Raw genomic sequence first — 13328 nt, forward strand, 5'->3', positions numbered from 1 at the left:
TCTGATACAAATTTGTTGAAATTAAAAGCCACTTTGATACCAACTTGTAGAAAATAGACGTTCACTCTGAAACTAACTCGTTTAGATAACTCTCACGAAACTATAAAGGGGGGTCGAGAGGGGAGAGACAAGGAGACAGAAATTCTCAAAAGCCTTTTTCTATTACACATAACTTTAACTCTTTCTTCTTTTCTTGTTTTGCTCCTTTTTGCTCTCTCTTGTTCTCTACTTGTTCTCTACTGTTACATTGATAAGTAAAAAGGCATATTTATAAGTTTTCCTAACACTAAAAATGATCATAACTATCCCACGTTTTCTTCTCTCGTTTTCTCACCCATAAGCTCTCCTTTCCCAGAATAGATTTGGCTTTTGACTGAATTTAAAACCAAAAAATAATAACGGCTTTTTCTCTCTCTCATTTAAGTGTACGCTTCTTTCTTTCTTTTTTTTTTTCTTTGTAAACACACGCCTTGACCTTGCTTATTCCATTGAATACGTGAGTAGATTCATGGAAGCACCTAAAGAGGAGCATCTTGTGGTTGTCAAGCGCATCCTGCGCTATGTTGCTGGAACCAGAGGCTAGGATGTGAGATACTGCGCAGGGAGAGAAAAGGAGAAGCTTGAGCTGGTCGGCTACAGTGATAGTGACATGGTCGATGACGTGTTGATCGTAAGAGCACCAGCGGGATGATTTACTTCCTCTCAAGCGGTGCGATCTGCTAGCAATCAACAAAACAAAAAGTAGTTTCTTTGTCTTCAACGGCGGCAACACAGGGGGTTTGGCTTGCACGACTAATGGAAGAACTCATCGGAAGAGAAGGCAATCCACCAATGCTATACGTGGACAACAAAGCTACGATCTCCCTGATCAAAAATCAAGTTTCGCACGACAGGAGCAAGCACATAGAAATCAGATTCCACCACATCGAGAATGTGCAAATTGGGGACTCATCAAGATCGATTTCATCCGAACAGAGGAACAGCTTGGAGACATTTTCACCAAGTCCCTGACGCGGGTTAAATTTGAAGAACTACGCTCAAAGATTGGAGTTCAAATAATAAGGTAGATATACACCGCTTTTAAGAGGAGATTGTTAGATAAAAGCTATGATTTTCCCTATTTAGATTATTCACACATTTTCTTAAACTTAGTTAGTTATTTTTTGGTTTTTCAATATCTTAATTAACACTCCCCATATAATGGAAGAGCTCATTTTTTGCTGGCCATTTTTGGCAACTTTGGGCGCAAGATTTGTGCCATTACTGGTAATTTTAGGATAGGTTAGCTATTTAAATATGTCAACTGAATGAAAATATCTATCCATCGTGTCTTCAGCGCAAATATTCTCTCTCCCTTTGTTTTCCGTTATTTCTTCTTCGAAGAGTTTTCCTTCGGTCGTTTTTACTCCGTTGACAATTTCCTCTCGATTGCCAGAAGTCAACACCACCCAGATTCTCTTCTCCCTTCCAAGAAAGGCTCCTTGCGTCATGAGCTTGACCGGAATAGAGCCCGATAGTTTTCAGTGAGTTTTCTAACGTTTCATTCTTCCTCCTCTCTCTAGGTTCTCTCTACCTATTTCTCTCTCATTTTTATTTTCTTTTTCATAACTTTTGCTACGGTTCCATTTGTGCCTTTGATGGCTGGAGGGACAAAATTACCTATTTTCCCCTCTGTTGACTTTAACCCCTTTATTTATTTATTTTTTAATTTTTCTTCGGGTGCTACACTATATCATCGTTTGAAATTATTTAAAATGAATGTTTCTACACTTAATAGTCATGTCGTGGATCTGTTAGTAACTTTATTAAAGTAGAATAACAGGGTCATTACTAAAAGTGTCCCAAACAATGATTGTTTCCTCTTCCTTTTTGTTAGTGTGTCCCTCCTACCTCACGGCTACATCAATTTCAAGATTTTTAACTTAGTTTTGTGATTTTTCTATTTTCTCTATTCTAAAAACTCATACATTTATAATGAATTCCGGAGGGGTTTAGAAGGGTCTTGAGTTTTGAGGTGTTTCCTTAGGCGTTTCTTAAGTTCTATTTGATTTATGTTCCAAACTTGCTCCAGTTAACTTTAACTTTTGAACATGCCTTCTTGTCCTTAGGAATAGGCCTTATAAGAAGTAGCAAATCATTTGGAGCACGTATAGACCTTGAATTATCATAAGTAGTTCTAGGGGCATTTTGATCATTTTACCACTAATTCTTGGTTTTACTACTTAATGAGTTTCAATGGCTTTCAAACATCGCATCATCATTGAACATCATAACATAAGATCTACTACAAAATTTTATAGCATTCGGAGGTCATCTAGGTCATGAACCAAAGGTAAATTACCTTAAGGGTATTATGGTCATTTTACACCATTCTTGGTTTACCTACTTATCATTATCCAATGACCACTAAATTTAATATATAACCTCAACATGCTATAATATGCTCACTAATAAAATTTGATAGGCAGTAGAGTTCATTCAGTGGGTTAATTATATGTTCCTTAAACTCCGAGCAATTTGATCGGTTTAGGACCTTAACTCACGGTTCTTTGAGTTTTTCTTTCATACAACTTTAAATCATACTTGTTTTAGAGTTCATATGGAAATTCAAGCAATTTCTACAAGTGTTTCTTAAAAAAAGTCCAAGGTGGCTACTTACATCATTGTCGATGTTCGAGACCTCCGTTCTTGAGCTTCCGGTATCCAAATTTCTTCAAATTTTCCTCCACAAACTCCTTATTGCGTCTAGTTTCTTGAACCATAAACATTTTCATAAGAACCGATCTGGGAGGGGGTTAAAATTAAGAAAAACTAAAAGAAAGTCGCATTTTGGGTTGCCATGGCCGGTTTAGTGAACCAGCCATGTCATCGTCTTCTTCCTCTCGACAGGAAGAAGACGGGGGCATTTATATGCGCCACCATCAGAAAACGTGGTTCTCCAACTTTGATCATGCCGTTTCTTTGCTCCACAGTTGAAGCACACATTAGTTCCTGCCAAGCATTCTCGCTTATGTATCCTTTCGCACTTAGGGGATAAGGGTCTATCTTCATCCTATACTTGGCGGTTGCTGCTTTGCATATGAGGTCTTTTGTTTCTTTGGAGCATCTTTGTGAAGCCCTATCTTGCGTCCTATTTGCTCTAATTTCTTGTTCTTTTGGTTGTGCATGTCTAGCAAAGTGGCTGTCTTTAGTGTAGTTGCATAGTCACTTGAGGCATGAACCGTTACTAATCATATTATATCCTCTCTTAGGCCCCTTATAAAATTGAGAGTCCTTTTCTTCTCTGTGTCTACTAACTCCGAGACAAACCTGGATAATATAGTGAACTTCAAGTCATATTCTTCTACAGTCCTCTCCCCTGGATTAAGGCTTAACAAGGCTTCTTGGTGTTTGTACATGGCCGTTGTGGAAAAGAATGCATCCTTAAAACAACTTTAAGGGATAATTTCATCTTCAACACTTACCATCTTGGAAGCTGACTTCCACAAAAAAATGCGCCTCTTCTTTAAGCATGTATGTGGTGTAATGGACCTTGAACTCTTCAGAGCAGTTTAAATTTAGGAGGGCAGTCTCTAAGGCTTTGAGCCATGCCTTCCCTTTTTACTTGATCAACCTAGTCCCCATCAAATGTAGGTGGGTCAAACTTTCTAAAGTCTTTGATATAGCGGGATTCTTATGTAGTCCCTTGGAAACTTCTAGGGGTTCCACTCCTTGGGTTGCCGTAAGAGCCTATACTATCTGACCAGCCTGTATTTTTAGGGTTGATTTCATGAAAAACCGTAGTGTTTCAAAGGTGAACGTGAAGGTGGAATGTCCTAGAGGCGTAGTCTGACTTAGGTTAGGCTCTTGTTGTGTTTCTATTTCTACGTTCTGGGCTTGAGTCATTCCTACTTCACGGGCTCCTTCTGTGGAATTCTTTGAAGCAATCCTTCGACTTCCTCACCTAGTTGGGGTCCTCTTCTTGGGTGGCATGATCTTAGTACTGAAAGAACACTCAAGGTTACTTACTTATCCTTGGGATCTTCTCGTTATCTTAAAGTCTAATCTTAAATAGTAACCCTATGATCATGCACCTAATAACTTAAAGTTCTATGCATACTTAAAGTTAAGAGTATTAAGGCATACTTACCTAGCCTTGGTTGGGCGTCCTCTTGAGCTGGGCCATAGAGAAACCTTGGGCTCTGATACCACTCTATAAGGACCGGGATGACTCGATGACTCCAAAAAGACTTGTAATTTTTTTAAAAAATAAAACAAACCAAATTTAAAATATAACATACATTATATTTATATTATAACAAAATAAAGTTTATACAAAGTATTCAAAACACAACACAACAGTTAAAACATAAAATACGGTACGACACAAAACATTTTAAAACAAAAAGGGTGAAGGATGATGGGCGAGGTTTGTCTATGGCACCTACTCCAAAGTCCGCTCCCGACCTCAACCAGCTCCTTATTACCTGAAAAAAAAATGGAAAATAAGGAATGAGTACAAAGACTCAGTAAGTAGCCTACTTGTAGACGGTTAATTGTGTCCTTGATATGCTAAGGTACCACACTCTTTCTTGTCTTGTTCTGGTTCTTGTTGTAAGTACTTAGGCTCTCTAGTTCTTGTTCGTGACTTATGGTGTCTTATCATGGTCTATCTCGAGGACCTTGGTCCTTAGATTCTGAAGCCTTGGTTCTGATCTAAGAGCCTTAATACTATGATTCTTGGTTCTTGTCCTTAGAACTGGGATCTTGATCCATGTTCTAGTTCTTAACCATTCTCGTGTTCTTGGTGCTTTCTTGGAACTTTTTATGTTCTTGGACCGTTCTTCAAGACACTCCCTTTAAGATTTATGGTACTAGTCATAAACATGACAACCTGTGTTCGTGGTTTCATGCGTTCCAAGAGACACAAACGACGTAGTTTGAAAACCTACATCCAAGGCTTCATACGATCCAAGCGATGTAGTCTGAAAACCTATGCTTAAGGCTTCATGCGTTCTTAGCGGGATAGTCTGAAAACCAAAATCTGAAGCTTCTTATGTTTCAACCGATGTAGTCTAATCTCGCATCTAGGGCGTGCCCTGTGATTCAGCCTGAATACCTAAGCTCATGGCTTTATGTGTTCCAAGCAGCGTAGTCTACGTTGTGAACATGTTGTACCATGAGAGGTCTTAGGAGGTTTTTGATTCTTGACTAAGGAAACTTACTCTCCTCTTGTTACGTTGTGGCCCTATATTACTCCCCATGATAGACCATAAAGGCCACATGATCGATACATACATGAACATGGCATAGACTATAAAGATCACGTGATTGGTGCATGCATGAACTTGGCATCCTGCAAATCTTTTGATACCCATAACATGGTGTAGGGCATCTCATTTAGGTGAGGGAAACATGTTGCCAAACATGATATCCTGGTAAGAAAACATGGTGTAGGGCATCCTACCTAGAAGAGGAAAACAAGGGCCTTTAAAAGCACCGCGTGGTGGGAGGTCATGGGTCACAATTGGACATGCTTAGAGTATTACCTAGCATTCTTGAGTGGACATGCTTAAGAGTATTACTAGCATTCTTGAGTTTTTGGGTCTGGAGACTTTGATCCCTCATCCTTGAGTGGTACCTAGCATTCTTCTTGCATTGGTAGTTGTAGAGCTTGTTTGGTATTGTTCTTGGTTCTCAATCTTGCAAGTTTCTACGATTCATAATTCCTTGAAGAATAAGTTGTAACATGTCTTCGTAATCATATGAACCCATCATAAAAACTAGCCTGAGTTATTCTAGAAAGTCATAGATTCATAATGAATTTCTTAATGGTTCTAGAAGAGTCTTGAATCTTGAGGTGTTTCCTTAGGCGCTTCTTAACTTCTATTTGGTTTAGGATCCAAACTTGCTCCAGTCAACTTGATCTCTTGAACATACCTTCTGGTACTAGGGGAATTTTGGTACTTTTACCCTAATTCTTTGTTTTACTACTTAATGAGTTTCAATGGCTTTCAAATCTCACAACATCACTTAACATTATAACATAAGTTATACTACAAAATTTCATAGCATTTCGAGGTCATCTAGACTATGAACCGAAGGTAAATTACCTTAAGGGTATTGTGGTCATTTTACACCATTTCTTGGTTTATCTACTCATCCTTATCCAATGACCACCAAATTTCATATATAACCTCAGCATGCTATAATATACTTACCATTAAATTTTCATAGGAAATGGAGTTCATTTAGTGGTTTAATTTAATGTTCCTTAAACTCTCAGCAATTTGATCGGTTTAGGGTTTTAACTCGTAGTTCTTTGAGTTTTTCTTTCATATAAACTTAATTCATACTTGGTTTAGGGTTTAATGAAAATTCAAGTGATTATATTTTAAATGATAGATCCCACCATGTTGCATGTGACTACATTTCACGACCCCAATAGTGGGTCACTTATTTAGTATTTCTTAAAATACTCATGTCATGTCATGTGCTAATTTTAGATTTTAGGTAAAGACAAGGCACCCTTAAATGGATTTCAGCCACATGGTGACAAAGGCATGGAACGAGTGTTAGGATAGATGCATTTATGCTTATATTGTAGCTCCTAGATTATATTAAGGCATTGTGTTATTCTTCTCTTTATCTATTTAAATTTTTGTTTAGTATTAAAGATTTTATTTTCAAACTACTTTAAGCTCATGACATCATTTATGAACTACTTTAAATGAAGTATTCCCACTTTAGAGTCATATCATGCCTGTCGTAGTGACTCTATTTCAGTTGAAACATAAGGTCGTTGCATCAATGTTATGCCAAATTTGACTATCGTGCAATGCACTCTCACTCATCTATATTCTTCCGACATTCGATCTTCATGCCTTATACCTCAATAAAAGCATCGAGATTTGGCAGATGGTAAACTCAATCTTCCTTTGATTTTTATTTTGGTTTCGATTTGTTTGAGCTCAATTTTAATTCCATGGAGTTCATTTTTCCACATAGTCGTAGGAATTTTGTGGTTGTCCCATCATTACCTAGCAAGGAGAAGAATTTTCGTGACGGAGAGAGAAGGAGAACCAATGGTGAATTGCATAACACGTTTAGAAATCGTATAATGAACCGCTAGGAAAAACACACATTGAACGTTGGATGTGCGTTGAGTGTGGCCAGTCGTCAAACTACTTCAAAAAGACTGGGTGGTTCAATTCACTTAAACCAATTAGTCCAGTTCAATTAGATCCGCTTAGCTTAAAGTTTCCTCGTGGTTATTTTATTAGGTTAGCTTATCCTTATTTTAAGCAAAAATTATATTGGATGGAGTTAAGTTTGGGTGTTTTGCTAGAAATTTTGAAGTAATTGATAATCTAAGAAGGTTTGGAGCATTGCAACCTATTTTCTCAAAGATTTGAGGTCGGAAACTTTTCTATTGGATATCTATGTTGTGTATTTATGTATTTGTTTTGTAAATACGACAAGATCTTAATTAAGAATGACTTTATTTATTTCATAAATGAATCTCTTTATTTTTATTAGTAGGACGGCTTGAATTTTCAACATAAAGTAAGAATTATTTTGAAAAGAAATGAAAAATAAGTAAATAATCGATCATCTATGCAATAAGAACATATTCAAACCAACAATATTCAGACACGCTGGGACGTGATTGAGTATAATTTTAAAATGGTTTGATTTTATTTTTTAAAACACAATTTTTTATCAACAAAATTAATTTTAAATTATTTAATATATATCTTATAGTAATAACTATTGATTGTTGAGTAGGTTTTCTTTTTTAAAAGAAACAAACTTATTCTTTTACCATTTACATGACAAAGGATAATAATGTGATATAAATACAATAAAAAAAATTCACTTTTAAAAACAAAACAAAAGTATTTAAATTTACAAATCTAAATTAAATTTTGAATATATTGGGCGAGGTAAAAAAACATTTACAATATTAGAACAATTAAAACACGAGTATGGTTCTTATGTCAACAACTCATTTAAAAAAAAAAAAACAAAAAAAACAAGAGTACAAACATTAAATAGGTTACTTGTAAGTTCTTAATCTTGCTTTTGTAGTAGGTTAAGGTGACATACTCACTCTTTTTTATCATGTTCTTGCTCTTGACTTTAGAACTTAGGTTTTTAGGTTCTTGAGTCTTTAGTTTTTATCAGGATGATTTTGTCCAAGGACTTTGGTTTTGAGTTCTAAAATCTTAACCTTGATTCTCATATAAGGGTCTGAGTTCTAAGGTTTTGGATTTTTATTCTTAAGAACTTGGATCTTGATACAGGTTCTAGTTCTTATTCTTGGTTCTTGTTCTGTTTCTCTAAGACACTTCCTCTAAGATTTATGGTACGAGACATGAACTTGACAATCGATGTCCAGCGCTTCATTTGTTTCAAACGACATAGTTTTAACTTCCGTCCAAGGCTTCATGCGTCTCAAACAAAGTAGTCTGAACATACATCTTGAGCTTCACGTGTTCCCTACGATAGAGTCTAAAACCCACACCCAAGGAAGGAGAAGAATTGTCGTGATGGAGAGAGAGAAGGAGAACCAAGGGTGACTTGCATAACCTCCTTTAGAAATCGTATAATGAACCGTTAGGAGAAGCACGCACTGAACGTTGAATGTGCGTTAAGTGTTTCTAGTCATCAAAGTACTTCAGTAAGAATGACAGTTCACTTAAACTAATTAGTCCAATTCAATTGGATCGGTCTAGCTTAAAGTTTTCTCATGGTTATTTTATTAGGTTAGATTATCTTTCCTTGTTTTGAATAAAATTACGTTAGATGGGGCTAATTTTAGATGTTTTGGTAGAAGTTTTAAAGTAAATGGTAATCTAAGAAAATTGGAAGCATTGGCAATCGTACTATTTTAAGAAACTTTTCTATTGGGTCATTACCATTCTTAATAATTTTGAATGGTTTGATATGTGTTCATGTATTTATTTGGTAAATGTGACCTAGTTGATTTTATTTAAAAATGACTTTATTTATTTCATAAATGAATTTTTTTTGATGGGACATGTTTCAATTTTCAACCAAAAGTAAAAAATTATTTAAAAAGAAATGGAAAACGAGTAAACCATTTATCATCTATCCAAGGTTCAAACTAACAACGTGATAAGTATAATTTTAAAACGTTTTAATTTTATATTTTATTATACCATTTTTACCTCATAAAAAGTAATTTTAAATTATTTAATGTATATTTTAGAATAATTTTGAAATTATTTTTAAGTGTAGAGTGAAGATTTTCCTTTTAAAAACAAACATAGTTATTCTTTTTACATTTTTTTTCACCTTATTTTACACCAAACCTTTGATTATATAAAAAAATATCTTAGTCAAATATTGATATGTCTTATATGGATTTCGGCGACGTTGTGACAAAGGCCATGGAATTAGTATTAGAATAGCTGCATTTATGTTTATTTTGTAGCCCGTAGCTTATATCAGGGCATTGTGTTATTCTTCTCTTTTTCTTATCTAATTTTTCGTTTAGTATTAAAGATTTTCTTTTAAAACGGCTTAAGCCCATGACATCATTTATGAATTACTTTAAATGAATTATTCCACACTTTACAGCCATGTCATGCATGTTGTAGCGACTCTATTTTAGTTAAAACATAAGGTCGTTACATCTATGTCGTGCTAAATTTGACTGTCGTGCAATACACTCTCATTCATCTATGTTCTTCCGATATTCGATCTTCGTGCCTCATGTTGAGGATTGTTGGGATGGAGCCCCACATTGGTTAATTTAGGGAATGATCATGGGGTTATAAGCAAGAAATAATATCTTCATTATAAAGTCTTTTGAGGAAGCCCAAAGCATAGATAGGAATGCATACAATAGCATACAATTGTGGGAATCTGTGATTCCTAACATGGTATCAAAGTCATATCTTGCATTATTGCATATAGGAATGCATAAAAATCTATCTATCTATTTCTCTTAAATTACAAAAATTAATATTCAAGTTCCATTTATGGATAGATCAATTTTACCTAGACCATCTAACTCAAAAAGCTCGAGTTTTTATTTAGTTGAAAATTTTAAAGATTTCTCTTCAATCTACCTCATGCTATTTAATTGAAAAAGGACATTCCAACTATATATTCTACTTTCAACTCATTAAATATTTGAATTCTTACAACTCGTGTCTCTTTTCTAACTTCTTACTTGATTCAATTCTTACATGTTCAAATGCATCAACACTGTTCTCGTTTCAACACGAAGCTGATGCTCTTCTCAAAACTGGTTGGTGGATTAATCAGAATATCTCACTTCGTTGTAAATGGAATGACATAGTTTGTGATACTTCCGGAAGTATTACCGAGATTCATGTAAGTATGCCATTGCCCAAAGGGTCTACTCTACACAACTTGAATTTCTCATCTTTACCTAACTTGAGAGTTCTTTATCTCTTTAATTCTAGTCTTCAAGGGGGAATTCCACTTCAAATATCTCATCTTTCCAAACTCACCTCTTTATTTTTATTTTTTAATAACCTTACTGGTGAGCTTCCTTTGGAATTAGGAAATTTGACAAATTTATTAGAGCTTAATCTCAGTAACAATATGTTCACAGGTACAATCCCTTCAACCATAGGTCATTTGACCAATTTAAAGACTCTAGATCTTTGGTACAATCCCTTCAACCATAGGTCATTTGACCAATTTAAAGACTCTAGATCTTTCCCACAACCAATTAGATGGATTTATTCCATCCGAAATAGGGAATATGAAGAGCTTGATAGTGTTGTATTTAAACAATAACTCGATCATTGGTCCAATTCCATCCACGATTGGAAATTTAAGTAATCTTTCTGATCTCGCGATGAGACGTAACAAGCTTAATGGCCCACTCCCTTCCACGTTTTGGTATTTAACTTCGTTGATTTATTTAGATCTTTCCTCCAACTACTTTAATGATTCAATTTCTCTAAAAATCCAGAATTTAAAAGGTTTGGAAATTCTTGAACTCCACCACAATGCATTCACGGGCACAATCCTTTTCTCTGTTGTCCATCTTACAAATTTAACGATCATAAATCTATCATCAAATAGATTCACTGAGTCCATCCCCCTACAAATAGGACATTTAGAGGGATTGTTTCATTTGAATGTTAGTTACAACATGATTAGTGGCACAATTCCTAGGACTTTTGTGGATCTACTTCATGGTAATTATTATACTAACTATAGAATATTACATAAATATGGAATTACACTCGAGATTGACTTTAGTCATAACTTCATTAACGGTGAACTCCCCCTTTCGTCACTTGAGAATCATTTAAGGCCTACGAGTATTGACTTTAGCTACAATAGTCTTATTGGCAAAATTTCAGATTCCTTCATTTTATTTAGAAATATCAATTTATCATATAACAAGCTTGAAGGCAAGGTTTCTGATCAAATTCTACATCGTTTTGATGTAAGTGTTGTATTGGGTAATCAAAATCTCTGTGGCAGTATTCTCCCGCTTCACCCCTGTGATTCACAAAATCATGGAATTTTCAAAATGTTGTTGATTCTGCTTCCTTCAATTTTCTTGTTCCTTCTCGGTTTCGTTTGCTTAGCTCTTGTTCGTTCCCGAAAAAGGAAAAGTGTCGTCCATGTGATTAATTCAAATACGCATGGAAATGTGTTCTGCATATGGGATTATGATGGCAAGATTGCGTACGACGATATTATTGAATCAACTGAAGACTTCGATATTAAATATTGCATTGGCACCGGTGGGTATGGAAGTGTTTATAGAGCAAGGCTTCCAAACGGTAAGGTCGTAGCTCTAAAGAAACTCCACACCCGTGAAGCCCAAGAGACAACTCTTTTCAGAAGTTTCCGAAATGAAGTTGATATGTTGAAAGAGATAAGGCACAAGAACATCATTAAACTCCATGGATATTGCCTCCATAAGCGTTCCATGTTTCTCATTTATGAATACATGGAGAGGGGAAGCCTATTTTGGGTGTTGAGTAACGACAAAGAAGCAGTGGAATTGGATTGGAAGAAAAGATTGAACGTCATACGAAGAGTTTCACATGCTTTGTCATACATACATCATGATTGCATTACATCAATCATTCATCGTGATGTTACAACGAGTAATATACTTTTGGACTCAAATTTAGAAGCTTTTCTATCTGATGGTATCTCAAGATTATTTGATCTTGAGTCCTCTTATCATACCACTGTCGGTGGCACTTGTGGATATATAGCTCCAGGTGAGCATATATTATAGTAACGATCAATGAATTCTTAATTTATATTTTTAAATCATTATTTTTTATTCTTTCTCTTTTGATATTCAGAATTAGCATACTCCATGGTCATTACAGAAAAATGTGACGTCTACAGCTTTGGAGTGGTGGCATTGGAAGTAATAATGGGAAAGCATCCCGGAGAATTATTGACTTACCTGTGGTCTAAATCTACTCCACATATATTCATCAATGATTTGTTAGACTCACGACTCAAATCTCCTCTACTACAAATTGGAGTGGCACAAAGTATACTTCTCACATTAACATTGTCATTTGCATGTCTCCATCCAAATCCAAAATCTCGACCTACAATGCAACATTTGACTCGAGAATTCAATATCCAGAGGCCCTATCAGGATGAACTCGTATTTAACGAGATTACAATTGAACAACTTTTAAGGCAAGAGATATTTTTGTGTACATCAGATTTAGAAATTATTAATTTAGATTATGCATTTTCTCTTCATTTATGTGTATGTGTTGCAATAACTTTGAACCTATTGTATGGATCAGAATACAAGGAAACTTAAAGGATCATGCTGAGTAACTTTGATGAAGGAATCGAGAGCAAAAACATGAGTTATCTTAAAGCTCTGTGAAAAATTATATTTTACATTTTATTTGTTTTACTTTACAAAATAATTTCCCCTCCTTTTAGAGTCATAAAGTTACCTAATTTATATAAGCCTAGAGCTTGTCACGAGGTAGCAACCTGATTTCTTAAAAATCAATTACTAACTTTTTAGTTTTTCTTGAGTATCGGTAGTTTTCTAATTACTTAAAAACCATGGATTATCTTAAATCGTGAGGTAGCATCTTGATTGCTTAAAAATCAAAGATAAACCCCAAGCATAACATAAAATTATAACACATCAGGGTCATGGTACTTAAGAACTTTAAGGTTTTAAAAGAATTCATTGGAGTGCATAATTTTTTAGGTTATTTGATAGGAGCATTCTAGTCCTTCTCATAATAACATGCATTTCCTTATGATGTAATTTCTTAAAAATTCTAGAAGGATCTTGAATCTTGGTTTAAGGTTATGACGTAATTTTT

The 13328-nt window shown here is 35.0% G+C and overlaps 1 protein-coding gene across 1 annotated transcript; it reads left to right on the top strand.

The window, feature by feature from the left end:
* The first annotated feature begins 508 nt into the window (after positions 1-508).
* Positions 509-12819, top strand: LOC111778736 (MDIS1-interacting receptor like kinase 2-like). Its single transcript, XM_087127875.1, has 7 exons — positions 509-578; positions 10241-10612; positions 10668-10884; positions 11134-11186; positions 11355-12233; positions 12321-12672; positions 12786-12819. Exons 1-7 carry the CDS (start codon positions 509-511, stop codon positions 12817-12819), a joined length of 1977 nt encoding a protein of 658 aa, XP_086984001.1.
* The last annotated feature ends 509 nt before the right edge of the window (positions 12820-13328 follow it).

Source organism: Cucurbita pepo, chromosome 10 (assembly GCF_057944985.1).
Source record: "Cucurbita pepo subsp. pepo isolate OVF chromosome 10, ASM5794498v1, whole genome shotgun sequence".
Lineage (NCBI taxonomy): Eukaryota > Viridiplantae > Streptophyta > Magnoliopsida > Cucurbitales > Cucurbitaceae > Cucurbita > Cucurbita pepo.

What these genes read in the sequence shown, in the direction of transcription:
- LOC111778736 (XM_087127875.1), top strand. Translation starts at nt 509, where the DNA reads ATGGAAGCACCTAAAGAGGAGCATCTTGTGGTTGTCAAGCGCATCCTG. An exon ending in CCACTCCCTTCCACGTTTTG is followed by an intron (nt 10,885 to 11,133) that starts GTATTTAACTTC and finishes TTTGAATGTTAG; the next exon opens with TTACAACATGATTAGTGGCA. An exon ending in TTTTGTGGATCTACTTCATG is followed by an intron (nt 11,187 to 11,354) that starts GTAATTATTATA and finishes GCAAAATTTCAG; the next exon opens with ATTCCTTCATTTTATTTAGA.